Genomic DNA, 17312 nt, shown 5'->3' with positions numbered 1-17312 from the left:
CATACGGTCGGATTCAATGCACAAATGGCTCAAATGTTCAAGACAGACAAACAAAGAAAAGATGTCATTTGATTTCTTACCTCTGACAGGTGCTTCGAAAGTCCGTGAACGCATCAGGCAAGAATGACAAAGAAACATCTGGAACAGCAGTCTAATGTCGTAAATTTGAATCGAATGGCTTTTTTTTTTTAGCTGGACTTGAGGCTTTAAGAATGAGACAGCAGACTTTGTTTCCACAACAAAATAGAATTTAATCATGAACAGTCTTGTCACTGTCTTCTTCCGTGTGAAACTAAACCGTCACGTCTCGTGCTTCCCCTTTTTTGTCTGCGTGTAAGGCATGCAGTCGCCACACACTTTTTTTTTTTTTACACATTGAAAGCAAACAGGTCCGACACACACACACGCACGCACACACACACACTTGACACAATATACACAATAAAGCGCTCGCAGCAGCAGCAGCAGCAGTAGTAGTAATACTCCACCCCTCCAGGTCAGATGCAGGATTCATCACAACAACAAAGCATAGAAGTTCACAAATGAGTTCTAAACTAGGAATAATATTTGCCACCTGCTACTTGGACACGTGACCCACACAACGTACACCAGCGGTCACGAGCAGAGATTGGATCAAGTCGCCGGTGTGCAAGTCTTAACCAACAAGTCCCGTGTCATTTTTATTTTCCGTTTTGTTTTTCCGAGTCGAATGGCTTAAATCAACGGGAGTCCTCGGTCGCCCCCGACTTGATTGCACAATCTTTGCCCGGTAACTTGACACTATGGGAAGGAATGAAGCAGCCGTGACTCGGCAGCGAGCGAGCCCTTGTCGCCCCGGCGTTTCGGAAAGATACATTGGGAAACGCCTCAGGTTCCTGTCTGAGTGTATCGATATAAAAAGTGCAAGCGTTTTCTTGTCTCTGTGGTTTAAAATCCTAGCAGATCCCCAAGTGGCCCCAGCTGTATAAATAGTCATAGATTTGCCTCCATATAAAAATAAAATTAGCCAATATGACACACCTAACGGAGTTTAGACGATGACGAGCTACCGAGGAGAACCGACAAAACACGAGAAAGCTGCTGGTGCGGGACAATAAATATGCAGAGCTGGAGGTGCCTGTTGTGCGGGGCGGGGGGTGAAAGGTGCCCACGGAGCAGCGGCTAGTTTCTTCTCAAACTATCCAAGAAGGGGCTTCAGTGTTGCTGAGCTTCCTGCTCCCTCTGACGGCATCCCACCGCCGTGATGAGAGCGGCCCCCTTGCCGCTGCCGTCCTCAGACAGCAGGAAGGTCACGTCGCATTTGGGGGAGAGCTCTTTCACCGTTTGCTGGAAGATCTTGGAAAAGCTGGCAAAGGAGAAGAAATAAGGTGAGGAGCCGGGTGGAGAAGCAGTCGGAATGGCTGGAATGGTTTTTAAGAAGGTCGCCGTACTGTGGGTGCAGCTTGTAGAGCGTTCCGTCCACACCCACGGTCACGTTCAGGTGGTCCAGTTTGCGGTTCTCGCGGATCTTGTCCACAACGGCCGCCATGCCGGCCCCGCAGATTTGGGCGGCGCGGCGGGACACGGTACCGCAAACCTCCTTGACGATGATACTGTCGTCACAGGTGCTGTCAAGTCCCAGCTGCTGCAGGATGGCCCGGACCTGCAGCAGGGCCAGACGATCGCTGTGGAGAAGGTTGGAAGGAGGGCTCAAAAAAAAAAGCAGGAGAGTGACCAGATCCTTCACAGTAGTAACTCAAACCCAAACCTTTAAGGAATTGCGAAAAAGTTCAAAAGAAAACTTGAAGGAACTGAGACCAAGTCAAGTAGACCAAAACTTTGTGAACCCAAGACTAGAGACATTATGGAGCCAAGGACCAAATCAAGGACAAGACTTGGACCAAGGTGGAGATATTTAAGACCAAGGGCCAAGTCAATCCTGAAGAATCTGACATGGAGTCAGTGATGTGAAGAATTTTTGCAGTTTTGGTCTTGAGAAGGAATCCCAAGTCTACGAGTTCCAACACAAACGTATTGAAGACTTCCACGAGAAATGACTCACCTTTCGATCTGAGATAGGAACTTTGTCTCAAAGATGCCTCTAGTCTTCAGCGTTTCGGAAATCTGTCCTCGGAAAAGAAATCCACGTTTGGTGAGATCGAGGAGAATCTGCCTGACGATCTCTCCCAGGTACATGCCGCTGCACATCTTCTCGTACCTGAAAAAGAAGAAGATCGTTGAGGACGCGTCGACTCCAACGTAGCGCGAGAGACCGAAAAGCACGGTGACCTTTGTTTGCCTTCGTTGAGCGAGTTCTCGTCCACCGCCTGGTCGTACTGGGTTCGGATATCATCCAGGCAGCCGTTGTCTCCAAAGGCTCCCCATTCCATGTTGACGCACATGCGACCTTCATTCCCTTCCACAATCTCAATGTTCCTCATCTCTTCCATGTAACAAGCATTGCTGCCCGTTCCTGAGGAGGGGGGGGAGTCGATATATCTTTTAACACGACTCTGAATGATCTCGTCATTTGGTCCTCGAACAAGAAGGTGACTTGCCTGCAATCAAGCCCACCTCGCAGTTGGGTTCCTCATAAGCGCAGGTCATCATGGTGCCCACGGTGTCGTTGACGATTGCGACCACGTCCAGTTCGAATTCCTGAGAAAGCAAACGGATCAAAGATGCTGACGGGACAACCGAAAATATCCGCTGACGATCCGAGTGAATGAGTGATTGTTTTCACCTCTTTCCTCTTGATGGCCTCCCTCAGAAGCTCCACCACATCTTCGCCCTCGCAGTCGGTAGCTTTGAAGCCTTTGGTCCAGGTCACGAGTATTCCCTGGCCAACGCAAAGCAATGACCAAAGACGAAAGGGACGTGGCAAAGGTCTTCTGGTAAACTCACAGCGTCCAGGCTGGTCTGATGGCAAGGGAAGGAGAAGGTGAAGCCCAGAGGCAAACGGGCACTCTTCATACCCATGTAGTCCAGGAAGTCCGAGATGCAGTGAACAATGTGGTCGAAGAGCTGTCAGAGGGAGAAAAAAAAAACGTCAGACCAGAAAAGAGAATTCCCCATTGCGTGGCTTACCTCTTCTCCCGTTCCTTGCATGACCTCGATGGGAATGGCGTAGATCTTGTTGTGCATCTCTACCGAGCGCTTCTTCCCGCTGCGGATCTTTACCAGAAGCACCCGGAAGTTTGTCCCGCCAAGATCCAGAGCGAGGAAGTCCCCGTTTTCTGGACGGGAAGGAAACGGTTGAGGGACATCTTCTACCCGCCGTTAAATTTGAAGCTCTACCTGTTCCATCGGGTGTGCTGCGGACGTAGGTGGGCAACATTTTGACCGTGGCCTCTCGATGCGAGTCCTTCCTGAGACCTCTTTCGATCTCCACCCGCATACGTTTCTTCACCTCCAGCAGTTGGGCTTTGCCCAGTCGGAACTCAGCCATGGTCTGATGGATCTGGCGAGCCTGCTCCGTCAGGCGGTAAGCCACCGCCGTCACCATGGCGGCGCCTTTGCCGCTCCCGCTCTCCGACAGCAGGAAACGCACGTCCGAGTCCGGCACCAAGCGACGTACCATCTTGTGCAGACGCCGAGCGTACCTGCTCACACGGACCAACGGATGGTCGGAGACTCAGCTTGGAAGATTATCTATCGTCCATCCAGATGAGGTTCTGGCGCTTACTGAGGGTGCATCTTGTAGAGAGAACCGTCGATGCCCACGGTGGTGCGAAGGCGAGCGACGCCTTTGTTCTCTTTCAGGCGAGCCAGGATGCCGCCCAAGGTGGCGGCGATCAGATTGGCCGAGCGGAAGGACACGATGGTGCACACGTGCTGCACGGCCAGGCAGTCTTCGTCGGAGGGCTCCACCCCGAGCCTGGTTAGGATTTCCATGCACTTCTTCAGACCTTCCTTAGTCCTGGTGGAAGACAATTTGAAGATGATCCCATGCGAAATAAGGAAAAGGTCAGCACGCGTGGTCGGTCGGTACTCACTTTTCAATGGCGGAAACATGCTTGGTCTCGATCTTCCCTTTTGTCAGGAGCTCAGGTGTGATGCGTCCTTCAAACAGTAGACCTTCTTTGGCCATCTTGACCAGAATGAGTCGTACCAGCTCCCCCATGTACATGCCGCTGGCCATCTTCTCAAAGCTGAGTGGGGGCAAAACACGGCCGGGGTGTCAGACGAGGCATTGGTTCTCCGGAATCTCCAGAGTGGATAAAAGGCTCACAGCTGCTTTCCCGGGTTGATGGAGCCCCTGTCGATCTCACGGTCAAACTCGGTGCGGAGATCCTCCAAGGAGCCGTCGTCCCCAAAGGCCCCCCACTCGGTGTTGATGCACATGCGACCCTCGTCGCCCTCCACCTGGTCGATGTGACGCATTTCCTCCATGTAGCAGGCGTTGGTTCCTGTTCCTGGAAGCGGGGGATAGCGGGAGGAGTCAAGTCCCAAAGCGCCGCTCGACAGGTCGCGGTCACGGACTCACCGATGATGATGCCCACTTCGCAGCGTTGATCGTCAAAGCCGCACGTCATCATGGTTCCCACCGTGTCGTTGACCACCGCCATGATGTCGGCCTCGTAGTCCTGGCGAGCCGACGGAGACGTTCAGCCGGCTGGGAGCGAAAAGTCGGGCGGAAAACCTACCCCTTGTTTCTTGATGGCCTTGTTGAGGAGTTTGACAACGTCCATGCCTTCCACGCCGCTGGCCTTAAACTTCTTTGTCCATGTCAGTAAGACGGCCTGTGAATAAAAATCTCACAAATCTTAGTATGGTAGCAAAGGTAGTTCTTGAGATTTTATTATTATTACCATGATTATTATCATGATGATGATGATTATTTTATGATGAGGATGATTGTTATTGTGAGTCAATATTTATTATTTTATTAGTCGTCAATATTCATTATTATTATAAGTCAATTATTATTATTATTATTGTGAGTCAATATTTATTATTATTATTATTATTATTATTTTTTTATTATTTTTCTTTTCTTATTTATGAATATGATTATTATTAAAGTTAAAGTCCCAATGATCATTGTCACACACACACTATGAGTCAATTTTGCTTGAAGTCAGAACTTGAGTTGTCTGGCAAGGAGACGCTTACCTCATCCAGTTTGCTTTGGGCGCAGGGAAAAGAGAAGGTGAATCCCACGGGAAGTTTTTTGTCCTTAATCTTTTGTTTCTCCATAAAGTCGCCGAGGCAATCTGCCACATGGTCAAAGAGCTGCGGAGAGAGCGAGACACAAAGGAAGACGCGTGGCTACGCTTAGCGCCAACCGGCTGCTGAAATGGGGAGGGACCCGTCCTTACGAGATGTATCGTGTTACATTTTAGCCGCGGCATCTGTTGGTCATTTAGCGATCGTGTTACAACGGCGACGCCGCTGCCGCTTGCTAGTTCACCGCAGGTCACGGCGGGATCTGATGTCACCCGACTGTATGGGTACTTTGGCTTTACCTGAGTCCCGCTGCCGTGAATGATGTCATCGGGGGTCTCGTAGACCTGGCTCTCCATCTGAACCGGTTGCTTTTTATCCTGGGTCACCTTGACTCGCAGGATGCGGAAATTGGATCCCCCGAGGTCCAGAGCAATGAAATCGCCCTTTTCTGCCAAAACACCGTTTCAACACACGGGGGTCAAAGTGCATTGCCCTTCTTTCCCGTCTGGCTTTGTCTGTTCAATGTTTGTTGCCACCTGATGCTATTTTTTAGCATCTGGACAGGGACCCAGAAATCCAATTTTGATGGGGGCCTCCCTCACGGACATTGTTTGTGTGAACCAAGTTTGCATCTGCTGGCGGGAATGTGCTGATCCGCTAACATCCTTTGTGCATCGGCCGCCCTGATCCATTGGGAAGCGCCGCTCAACTTGTGACCTCGCTGTCGCTTGCCTCAAGTAACTTTTGTGGAACTCAACTCTGCCTAATTTAGAAGTGTGTGTGTGTGGGGGGGGGGGGGGGGGGGTTAGACGGGCTAGACCGTACAACATCCTTCTTGTTGTCTCTGATCCGGAAGTATCACTGCTCTGGAATTGTCTACGCTAAGCTAGCTCGATTAGCATCTACACCAGCAATGGCTGCGGCTAGTTAGCTGGCACGACTAAACACAGTCCTGTAAAATTTGGCATTCATCGTTAAATCTGAGATTTTTTTTGTTTTTTGTCATTGTAACTGCGGGAAATGCGTTGGTGAAGCAAGGACCAGTTTCCGAAATTGAACAGGAAGTCAGCCATTTTGGTTTCACAAAAGCCATGGCAATGTTTTCTTTTTGTTCCAATCAATTGATGTCATGTTAATGATATGTCCAAAAACCTTCTGACTAAATGAAGTGACTTTTATTTTTTTAATGCTACCTGAACCGTCAGGGATGGACCTGACGAAGGTGGGGAGCATCTTGACTGTGGCGGTGGGATTGGTGCCGTGGCCCAGGCCGTCCTCCATCTCCCGGCGGAAACGATTCATGACATCCTTGAGCGTCTCATCAGAGAGCCGCATGGAGTAGAGGTACTTGTCGATCTGCAAGGGACATAAAAGCCATACAGAAAATTTGTCACTTACCCACCATGACCACACGAGGGCAGCACTGACAGGATGCAAAGGTTACAAACCTTTCAGGTGGATCAAATAATTGTCAAATGTGCTTTACGTGACATATTTGTAGAGAAAAACAAACTAAACGAGAATTCAAGGCAAGAGGCATCAGAAATACTGCAATCATCTGTGATCAACTCTCGGGGTATGCTGCTGCCGTGTCATGTGACACACGCTGCCCTTTGCGGCACAGCTATTTTTAAACGCTCATTAACATTGCACGTCTGCCAGTTGACCAGGTCACTTGACCCTTCCTAATAATACAGCACGCTGCCTTTAAAAAGAAGATAAGACTCGCTTGCACAAAGTCATGACTTGTCTGGACTGAAATTTGTGGTGACTTGTTTCCTTTTTTTTTTTTTTTCTTTTGAAGTATCTTGGGACTTGGCTGAAACTTGAAGGCTCCGACTTGCACAATGGAAGAGCATTTCGTTTTTCTGCCTATCACTATACGCCACTTGCATTGAGAAACAACCAAAATAGATTAATAATGCATAGAAATATTGAAAGAATAATACAAAAACAACCATAGCTCGTGTCTTAATAATTCATAATCATTTTTGGCCACACTATACAAAAGCTATGGATTTTCCCAAGAGTCCAAGGCAACAGAACCAAATCGGGAAGCATCACCACAATGCAAACAATTTTTTTTTGGTGTGGGGGGGGGGCATTTTTTTCCCACCCCAGCGCCATATTTTCCTCCAAACAGCCGTGACATCACTCTCAGCGGCTTTCTTCACGACTTCCTTTCTGCGCACGTGCGCCCACTGCACTGTGACGTCAGAGCTCTCCCCCTGCCCCCGCCCCCTCCCCCGACTTTACTAGTACGAGGCCCTCCCCCGAGCCTCCATCCGTGTCGCCGGTCTGTCATCACACACAGACCAGCAACGGCGCTAGCTAAGTTGTGCAAGGTCACATCTGGGAAAGGTTAGCGGCCGCTCGTGTGTATGAATTTGGAAGTCACACTGGTTGACACCTGTCATGGAGGCGTCCGTGTCAAGGGCACGCCGCTAACCTCCGGCCGCCGCTACCAGGCTCATCCTCCTCGTTCCTGCATCCTCCCACCCGACCAAGTAACATGGCTGCCGTGAGACGCAAGTGGCGTGTTGCAAGCTCTCCATCAGCCGCTTGTACCTTTTTGAGTTGATCTTCCTTCAACTCGGTGAAGTAGTAGGCCAGGAGCTGAGCCGCAATCATCCTGCCTGCCTGCCTGCCGGGCTGCCTGCCTGCCGGGGTCCTCGAGAAGAAGCTGCTCGTCCGCCTGCTTGCTTGTGCGCCCTCCTGTCTTGGTGTGGCGTCTTTTCCTTCCCACTTGTGGGCGAGGCTGACAGGCAAAAGTGAACAGCAGCGGTCGTGTCTGCGAGTCTGCGACTATAGCGCGCAGGGGAGGGTGGGGTGAGGTTCCACTGTGCCCCCCACCCCCCCTGCTTCCTGTGTAGCAACTCGCCCATGGAATGGCGCTCCTGCCCCCGTCCGCCGTCCTGATTGGCTGAGTGAGCAAGAAGGACATCCTGGCAAGCAGAAAGGAAGAGACTGGAAAAATACAGAGAGGATTTTTTTTCCCGTGAAAAAGTAGTTACTGAGATTTTTTTTTTTCATTGAGAATTATTGATTCTTTTCCAAACTTTAAAAAAAATATATTTTTAACTTCCCCCCCCCCCCCCAAAAAAATCTTAGCTTTATTTATTTATTTATTTATTTAGGGGGGGAAAATGCCCCAAGCAGCAGCAGCTTAGCTGTGCAATGGCGCCCTGCCCCCATGCCACATCCTGATTGGCCGAGCAGGAAAGACGGATGGGGAAGCAGGAAAAGGAAGGAACAAATGAGGGGTTGAGGAGGGCTTTAAGCGGCCTCTCTCCCATGAAGCTGCATCTGAATGATAAGATGATAACCCCCCCCCCCCCTCCTCCTTCATGGTAGGCACGTCTCTCATGTTGCCACGGCAGCCAGGGGCGGACGTGCAGATGGGCAGGGCAACCATCATGTGACGTCACCATCACACTTCCGAGCAGCCTCATCTATCATAAAAAAAGTCTCGTCATCTACTGCGCAATTTAAATTGGAGGAATCCTGTACAAATGTTATGTTGCAATAATTGGTCCACGAAATGGTTTGTTTTACAAGAAATAGAAATACTAGTACTTAAAAAAAATTTAATTCATTTTTGTTGAGAAGAATATATTCGAAAGTAACCTTTTTATTGCACAAATATTTTCTTTCAGATTTTTTTTCTCCCTTTCTTTTTTTATCCAACAAAGTTTGCTTTTTTTTTCATATCTGTAAAAGGTCAAGCGAGTGTGACTTTCTAGCGATGAATGCAAACGTCTTCAGACAATGAGCAAGGTGTCGGATTGATATGGTGAGCAAACACTCCACTCCTTCAAATAAAGAAATAAAAGAACCAACACGCCCAGTTGGACTCCCCCGTGATTCTAAATTGCATCGTAAAGCTTATTGAATGACTTTCGTGACTTGCAGGTCACTTTAGAAGCTTTGCATCGTCGTCACGAAATGGTGGAGGCTTAAATTATGACCGAAGCATTAACTCAAAGGGGATACATGTCAAAAAAGAAACTGGAATATAGACCAGATTTGACCTTTTAAGAAAAATGACAAACTATTTCATTTTAGCAAAGCTATTCTTTGTCACTTGATATCTAGATGAACTTTCGGGGTTGCTTTGAAATGTCTTTATTTGCGTATTGCCGCACTAAAGTCACCTGAGAATTGCAGTTGACTTTTTTTACACAACTCAAGATACTCCATATAATACTACTACAACTAAAACACGACCCCCCCACCCCCAGCGAGCCTCCGAGGGCCTGTCGGCTGTCATGGCTACTTGAGGGTGACCTTCCCCCCAAAGCCCCTTTTCTTTTCTACTCTTGTTTGTGAATAGAAGCAGCCTTTGTTGCTCCTACAATAGTGAAATTCCAGCTTGGCAGGAGCAGAATCGACACTCTCCATCCAAGTTGTAAATGTGCGTGCGCATCATGTGTCGCATTTGCTTGACGTCGTCTAAAAGAGCATATTTGAGCTTTTTTGCAAAACTCGCTGCTCGCCATATTATCACGCTCCAGTTGTCGCTTTCATTGTCACCGATGACTCCTCCGTGCCGTGCCGTTCCGTCCCGCGCGGCTCAGCTCTCAAACGGTTCCACGTTCAGTACGCGACCCGCAACAACTTTCAAATCATATTTTTACTTCGACACAAGCTAAGAATACAAAAAAAAAGGAAAACAGGCTCACCTGTTGAAGACACGTCATGGAGAGGGCGGGGGGGGGGGGTTAAAACTTGTGAGAATCGGTCGTCTTTGGCATTATTAGTACGTTTAACAACAGCAAAAACAAAAATCAAAGAATTTTTTTTAGCATTTATAACATTGCTCCTTTCTTCTGACGTCACAAGAGTGTCGTTCACAAGTTGGCCGCCAGAGGGAAGTGTCGCTCCACTTAGCGGCCTATTCAAGTTGATTGAGGTGGTCTCCAAGTGGCCACTCCCTCCACAGCAGCCAAGTCAAAAGATCTTCTTGCATCTCCATCTTTTGTATCTGCTTGCTTGCACCAAAAGCAAGAAAACTTGATTCCACCCTGCGTCACAGCACAAAAAAAACATGACTTCTTGACACTTTTCACTTTTAGTTTACCTCGCAACTTTCACATTTCATGTGCATGTTATTTTTTTTTTAAATGTCTGCATAAGAAAATCAATCTTCACATTAAGGGTGTTACAATTTGCCCAAAAAAATGGATCAGAAAAAAATCAAAGGATTTCTTTTACAACAAATAAAAGGTGTGATTAACTATGAGCTAATAATAAAAAACGTGATTATTGGCAATTAAATATTTGACTCACTTGACAACTTACTACTTACTATACATGGTCATTTAAATATAAGTCTTACTATACCTGTTCTTTTTTTATCAAAAGCTTTTTTTTTTTTACATATAAAGCCGTGCTATACATGGTCATTTAAAAAAAAAAAAAGTCTTATTTTTATTTATTTTTATCAAGTTAGTGAACAAAAGTGTGTATACTTCCTGTTCTGTCGGTGATATCACATTTACATGCACCAAAGTAGCAAAAAGGCTGTCAAAATGGACTGTGAATAAAAGAAAATACAGATTTTGTCAAATGTAGAAACATTCTTTACAGATACAAACGTTAGTGCTAGTTAGCGCTATCTTCCTTTGCAAGCAACAACACTAAACCGCTACAACATGGAGGAATAAAAATAGAAATATCTCCCTCCGCTTCACATAAGCATGATTGTTTGTCCAGCTTATGCTGGTGTGCGTTTGCATAGTTTGCACGGCCGCGTCAGTTCTCACGATAATAAAACAAAGCTTAACACTCCGACGTCATCCTATTTCTAACCCTTAAAGTATATACAATCGAAATATTTCACTGCAATTAACTTGCGGAACGACAAAAGAACACAATTTCCCTTTGGGATCAAAATAAATACAGCAAAATAGATCAATACAGCACAAGTACAATTTATATATTGATACTCTCGAATGTGATTAAGGACAGAAAAAGTGTGGAATGTGAAAGACTCCGAGTAGAAATATGCTTTTAAATTTCTGTTGTGTCTCATCCAAAATTTTGGGTGGAGACGTGTCCTTTCGTCTACCTGACCCGCGCAGAGAAGCAGCGCATGTATTCCGTCACCCAGCGCTCGGAGGCGGAGGTGGTCAACTGCCAGCGTCTCAGCTTGTCCGGGTCGGCTGAGCGAGCGCGACGCCGATCGGCGCTCGCCGGACGCTTGTCGGCAGGACGCATCGTCTGGACACTGGCGTCGCAACGCTCGCCCTGGAGGTGGGAATTCACCATTTTTCATGTCCTCGTTAAATTGACTATCAGACATGAGCGATTGAATGATTATTTTTTTTTTTTTTAGCGATGCACATTATGAATCTTTTCCTCAAGTATTTATGAAGCATTAGCTTAGCAGTAGCTTACCTCAGTCAAGGACTTACATTGTTGGGCGTTACAACTTTGCCGGTGTGAGCGTCTTCGCATCGGCTCCGCTGGTTGTCTCTGGCGCCCCCCGGTGGCGGTTGGCTCTTAGCGCGCTCTGGTTTGTGGGCAGCCGGCGACTTGTTGCCGCGGCAACTGCTCTGGCGGGGGCAGCATTGTCGTGTCAGTACCGCCGTTGTCTTGGATGGATCCGTGTTCGAGTCGGATGAGTCTGCCGGCCCGTTGGCGGCGGTCTCCAGCTCGTCTGAGGCGCCGTTGGTGTTTGGAGAAGCTGAAACCACGTTTTCTGTCTGTGCCACTTCTTTTGCAAATCCAAAGAAAGAAGATTCATTGTTTGTTTGAGCGCCTGTCTGTGACAAATCACCGTCATCATATTCGGCGTTACCGTGGCAACATATAGCATGCCGGTGTCTCACCTGCAGGTGTCACTGCGTCGGCGTCCACGGCCTCCTCTGCTTCCTGCTCCTCCTCCTCGTTTGACGGCTTCCCGGCATCAGGACTGGACATCAGCTGGTTTGTGACGGCGGCAACGGACAGCGGCGCCACCCGGTTGGATCCGGCTCGAAATCTGGCGGTCCTGGGCGTAGACTGGCCGCTGGATAGCGCAGAGCCGCCCTCCCAGAACCAGGGCTTGTGCGAGTGCTCCATGACCCGCCGGGTCAGGCGGTAATGTAGGGAATCCTCGTAGCATTTAGAAAAGGTCTCCCACTTGGGCTCCCGGAACTTCTTCATGTACTCCGTTCGGACTTTCTTGGTCACCATGGCGACGAGTGTGACGTCGCTGCTAGGATGCAAGTGTGAGACATAGCTGAGGGTACATACACTCTCCCAAAATAGACAAACATATGCAAATAAATAGCCTGTATAGGTCTATCCTCCTTCAGTGCAAAGTCAAATAAAGCAGTGATTGATTCTTACACGACATTTTGCAGCGGTTTCCGGCAAACGGTGACGTCACCCGGCAGGTACGGTACAAGACCACGCCCCCCTTTTGGCTGATCTCAGCTAAGTGGATCTACTCCACACGCGCCCTGTCACGTGACCCGCAACCTGTCAGCTTCAATGGAAACAACATTCATTATTGATTATTCACCTGAGCTGCTCGCGTTATTAGACTAGCCATGGTGGTCTTTTTTTTTTTTTTTTTTATCGAGAAAACGTCTTATGCAGTGTTGAATGTTGAGGTCTTGAAAGGTTTAGAAACGCTCAACGACGACGGGCACGTTCCCGCCGTTCACTCGGTTTGGGGGAAACACAGCGAGGCGTTTAAAAGGCGACGATAACGGGACCGATTCGAAACAATTCCACTCACACAGAACTTCCCGGGAAGGAGTTCGGCTTCCTATGCTAACCTCTTGAGTCGCGTAAATCCCTCTAAAGGAGTAGCAGCATCGGTTCGGTTCCGTCCAGCCCCGCAAGAGGCAGGGGGGAGTGTAAGCTAATGTGAGTGGAGACAACCATTTCCGGTTTGGACTTTCAGCGTATGAAACGAAAGAAACGCGAGATAGGGTCCTAAAATAATTACATTACTAAATTTTCACTGCAAAATAAAACGTCACCTACTAAAAAAATATACATATATATCGTCTTGATTCACTCCGATGTGCGATACAAAGCCATTATTCTTTATGTATGGCAATGTTTGTATGAATATCCAATATAATGTACTGGAGCGCTTTTCCGGTGACGACACGAGCTGCACAAGATGGCTGCAATCTCGAACATGTCCACAAGATGGAGCCATTTGCGACAGAAGGCCATTGAAAAGCAGCCTGTTGTCGGGGGAATATATAATATATTGCAAAGCCTCCTGAGATCAACAACCAAATTCCAATTCCTTGCTGATATGTCATGTCACATTGAGAAGTAAAGAGAAAACCATGGCGGTTTGTTACTTTAATAGAACCGTAACAAGTTGGTCAACAGGTACAACTTTGCTGCTCACAAACTGAATCACTCACGTCCATCGATAAGATATAAATAGCCAACCAAGAATAAGAATAATCATCAAATACATCAAATTATCAAGTATCCAAGAGTTAAGTTAGGGACATCAAATGAGAAGGCGTACAAAATAGCGCAAAGGTCGGGTATCCAGTTTGAAAAAACAAATAAACAAAATCACATTGTGGCAGTTTAATTAGTAAACAAAAGCAAAGAAGCTAATCTAGACTTTTAATGAGACAAGATGGCCGTGAGGACAATCTGTTAAGGAAGGAAAGGCCTTTCAGCATTTGATAGCCTTGAAATCCAGCTTAAGGTCCATGTACTAGTGCGCTTTGTCCTCACGAGCAATATAAAAAAAAAAAGTATTGTAAAAACAAATAGTAATGTTCTGCTATTTGTGATTCATCTTTGTAGTGTTATTTCATTCATTATATCTTTTCAGACTTTAATACGCTAATTATCTGAATCAGCCTAAAAAAAAAAGAAATCTTATCAGTGAGACCTTTCTGGTAAGTTCTCCTAGTGCGCTTAATCGAGAGGACAGAGCGTGTACTACGTAGTACATAGACCTTAAGATGGATCTGGAGGAAATGCTGAAATGTTTTTGTTATTTACGGGCTGTGAGACAAAGGCAACATATCGTCGTCGTCCTACTGGATGCAGCAGTTGTTGCGATGGCTGTTGGAATCTTTGAAGCGCAGGCGCATCTTTGGACGATATTTCTCCAGGTAGAAGAGCTGCTTGCTGTTGAACGCGCCGCGACGCTTCCTGGAACAAATGCAAGGGCAAAAAAAAAAAAAAAAAAAAAGTCTTATTTCTTAGCCGTGACGGGTTACTGTGAAGAAAATGTTGCCACTCACTGCCGAATGAACTGCACAGCGTCTTCATACTTCATGCCGCACTCAATGAGGGCGAGGGCCACCAGGACGGGAGCTCTGAAATGCAAACGAGACATTGGACGGAGAGCGCGGGGCAACGCCGGCGAAGCGAGGCGGTTCGGGCCGGCCGCTCACCTGCCGAGGCCCGCCACGCAGTGCACGGCCACGCAGCAGCCGGGCTCCTCGCGGAACTTGAGCTTGAGCAGGTTGAGCCAATCGTCCACGATCTGGTTGGAGGGAGGAGCGCCGTCGTCAAACGGCCAGTCCTGCGCGGGGGGCGGAAAGCGGGACACGTGCAAAAAATAAAAAAAACGGCTCGCAATGCTCATAGAGGGGGGAAAAAAAACAAAGTCGCCGACTGGCGTGACTCACCAGGACTTGAATTCCCTCCTTGACGACCAGAGTGGCGTCATATGTGGCCTCGCACACCCTCACTGCCGTGGTCACGCCGTACTTTTTCAGCTCCTGCAGGCGACAGCAACACGCGTCAAACGCGTCGAACTGCCCTCGTCACTGGCCGTCAATGGCCCGTCGGCAAACAACTCTCACATTTTGGGACAAAGACTAAAAACAATATAATTTGTGGGAGTCAAGACGAGGCTCACCTCAATGAACTTGTTGAGGGTGGCGTTGGTGGGGTTGTGAGTGATGAGGAACCTCATGTTCTTGTAGGTGATTTCCACCGGTGCGGGTCTGTTCATGCGCGCCATGGCGATAGGTAAAAAAGAAGCGGGGGGAAAAAAAGGCAAGATGGCTTCGGCACAGGGAGGGGAGAGCTAGAGACGCAAAACGTAAACAGTTTGGCGTGGAGGGACGGGGATCCTCCGGGCGGCGGGCAGCTCGTCGGGCGACCGCTCAGGGAGTGGCGGGCGGTCAGGCAGGCGGGCGTGTACGCCGGGGGAGGGTGGGACAACAAAACGAGGCGGCTTCCACCTTGCTCGTGGCCGGGCGGGAGCCGACGGGGTGGGGTGGTGCGCAGCGGGTCAAGTTACCCCATCCAGGCCGAGTTGTCGCTGGTTGCGGGAGGCGTCCCGCTGGTGGCTTCGTCCTCCTGAGGCTCAGGTGCGTCCGGGCGGTTGCGGAGTTGGACCGTTCACTCGTCTGCATAAGCGGCGTGCTGAGCCTGGCAGTAGTCTCCGCTGCCCTTCAGAAACTCCATAAATGTGCGACCCAGAACACCACAGAACTGCTGCGAGGGCGACATCAACAACAAAGTCAACGCTTTGCGAGAAAGGCACTTGAAAATCACTTTTCATTTTCTACCATACAGTGGAAGCTATCTCTAGCTTAATAGAACGTCCCGAGTAACTGATGCACACGCCCCAAAAGGTTTTGCGCGCAATCCCAAAACATGACCATTTCAAATACATTGTATGATATTGGGCATTTTGATACAATGTCAGATTTGAGGATATCTTGTTACTTAGCGATTGTAAGGGGGAGTTTGTTTTCGAGAGGGGCTTGGGGGAAGACTATTTGCGTCAGGGCTCAGTCCCCTGCGATTAGTGGGGACACACTGTACAGGCTGACGAAAGAAAAACAGCTTCCTTCCTTTCACCTTGTGTATGCAAAGTCTTGTTCGAAAGTTGGAGAATGTCTTTACCTGCCCTGACCAATGGCAACTCAACATCTTTCTCTTCATTAGATGGTGTACATAAGGAAGTATCTCACTAAGCATTTTCGAAGTAACAGTTTGTTTCAATGTGGTTTATTGGCATGGTCGCCTGTCGTCATCGCAACAAAGCTCTGCCGTGACGTCACCGCGTCTGGCAAGTGTGTCATCAAATTCGACATTCTTAAATTAAAATTGGCATTTATGGCGACCTTGTATGTTTTGTGTGTTTTATTTGAACGAATCGTGTCTTTAAATCTTTTCATGAAACACGTCACGAGAACAGCCGGCTAAATCCGCCATTGTCCGGTTCAAACTGCATCTGGCCAACATGGCGGCCCAAGTGACAAAGAAAGAAGCAGAAGACGCCTAATGAGTCTCGAACTTGACACAGTCGATTCTAGGTTTGGTCGTACGAGTTGATCCCCGAAATGTCAAAAGAAAGCACAGCAGAGGTTGCCTTCGGTGCCGCCGCCATGTTGGGCCGACAAACGTAATGTCGGCGAACATGGCGCCTCGACAAAACCACAGCGGGAGAAGAAAAAAAAAAACACCAAAACACAACCAAAAAGAGGAATAACATGCCCGTTTTGATCCCATACAAAGCAGACGAATGTCGCTTCTAGTACAACTCGAGCCAAGCTACCGCCATCGGCTTCCGAAGAGCAAAACATTGTGTTCTTTTCTCTACATTTGCAACATTTAGCTGCGACACCATTAGACTTTGAGAACCAGCTTTAAAAGCGCAACGAAGCCGTGATTTTCTTTTTGACACTCGTTTAAGCATACAGAAAAAGAGGAAAATGTTTCATAAAAAAAAAACAATACTCACTGGGATATGCTTACTCATTGAAGATTGTAACTTAATCATACAGCCGGTCCTCAGGTGGGGAAACGATGAAATGCTTCTTCACCATTCGAGTCCGTCGTTACGTTACGTTACGATACGTTACGTGAGCGAGCGAGCGAGTGCGAGCGCTAGTGCAGCCCAAAGTCTTCACAAACGACAAAGCAAAACCAAGTACTTCTTTTCAGGACCTTCAAAACAAAACTCTCTTTCATGCGTAAAACTGTTTTAGAGCCGGAATAAATCAATTGCAAAATATCGTCCCTTGTTGTATTAGAGAAAATGGTAATATTAAATTGCTGATCGTCCTGCAAGAGGTTTGTTTCTCTTTGGAAGGCGCTTTTTTAGTTTATTTTGAAGAATAGCTCAGGAGGCCAACGTAATTTCCTCTGATGCAACTTTGATGCAGGTCTTCAAACCCCACCCTGTCAATAAAAAAAAGTCACACGCATTTTGATCATGT

General features: G+C 47.8%; 3 protein-coding genes across 12 annotated transcripts; all 3 read right to left on the bottom strand.

Annotated features, from left to right (window-relative positions):
• Nucleotides 1-226: 226 nt before the first annotated feature.
• LOC147057442 (hexokinase-1) lies at nt 227-8068 on the bottom strand. Its single transcript, XM_085911494.1, has 18 exons — nt 7717-8068; nt 6342-6504; nt 5448-5596; nt 5095-5214; nt 4626-4721; nt 4466-4565; nt 4211-4394; nt 3975-4130; nt 3665-3898; nt 3277-3581; nt 3067-3215; nt 2884-3003; nt 2723-2818; nt 2538-2637; nt 2269-2452; nt 2042-2197; nt 1431-1664; nt 227-1345 (listed from the first exon to the last, which is right to left on the bottom strand). The coding sequence occupies exons 1-18, from the start codon at nt 7777-7779 to the stop codon at nt 1195-1197; spliced, it is 2760 nt and encodes a 919-aa protein (XP_085767620.1). The 5' UTR covers nt 7780-8068; the 3' UTR covers nt 227-1194.
• A 1885-nt stretch (nt 8069-9953) lies between these two features.
• On the bottom strand, nt 9954-13039 carry LOC147057441 (centriole, cilia and spindle-associated protein-like). 8 transcript variants are annotated; one of them, XM_085912258.1, is made up of 5 exons: nt 12878-13032; nt 12484-12622; nt 11982-12349; nt 11565-11863; nt 9954-11397 (listed from the first exon to the last, which is right to left on the bottom strand). In XM_085912258.1, exons 3-5 carry the CDS (start codon nt 12325-12327, stop codon nt 11215-11217), a joined length of 828 nt encoding a protein of 275 aa, XP_085768384.1. In that variant the 5' UTR covers nt 12328-12349; nt 12484-12622; nt 12878-13032; the 3' UTR covers nt 9954-11214. The 8 variants fall into 8 exon arrangements, with proteins under 8 accessions (XP_085768384.1, XP_085768383.1, XP_085768377.1 ...); XM_085912251.1 differs by having other exon boundaries at nt 9956-11397; nt 11565-11866; nt 11982-12346; nt 12878-13029; XM_085912250.1 differs by having other exon boundaries at nt 9956-11397; nt 11565-11866; nt 12878-13028.
• A 407-nt stretch (nt 13040-13446) lies between these two features.
• Nucleotides 13447-16993, bottom strand: ptp4a1 (protein tyrosine phosphatase 4A1). Of its 3 annotated transcripts, XM_085912853.1 has the most exons (7): nt 16835-16993; nt 15383-15579; nt 14996-15083; nt 14763-14855; nt 14526-14656; nt 14373-14447; nt 13447-14280 (listed from the first exon to the last, which is right to left on the bottom strand). In XM_085912853.1, the coding sequence occupies exons 2-7, from the start codon at nt 15385-15387 to the stop codon at nt 14163-14165; spliced, it is 510 nt and encodes a 169-aa protein (XP_085768979.1). In that variant the 5' UTR covers nt 15388-15579; nt 16835-16993; the 3' UTR covers nt 13447-14162. The 3 variants fall into 3 exon arrangements, with proteins under 3 accessions (XP_085768979.1, XP_085768977.1, XP_085768978.1); XM_085912851.1 differs by having other exon boundaries at nt 14996-15579; XM_085912852.1 differs by lacking the exon at nt 16835-16993 and adding an exon at nt 15994-16730 and having other exon boundaries at nt 14996-15579.
• Between the last annotated feature and the right edge of the window lie 319 nt (nt 16994-17312).

The sequence above is a fragment of the Syngnathus leptorhynchus genome, chromosome 5 (assembly GCF_054491065.1).
Source record: "Syngnathus leptorhynchus isolate UIUO chromosome 5, UIUO_Slep, whole genome shotgun sequence".
Lineage (NCBI taxonomy): Eukaryota > Metazoa > Chordata > Actinopteri > Syngnathiformes > Syngnathidae > Syngnathus > Syngnathus leptorhynchus.
The sequence above is the reverse complement of the archived record's forward strand: the minus strand, read 5'-3'. Positions and strand labels throughout refer to the sequence as shown.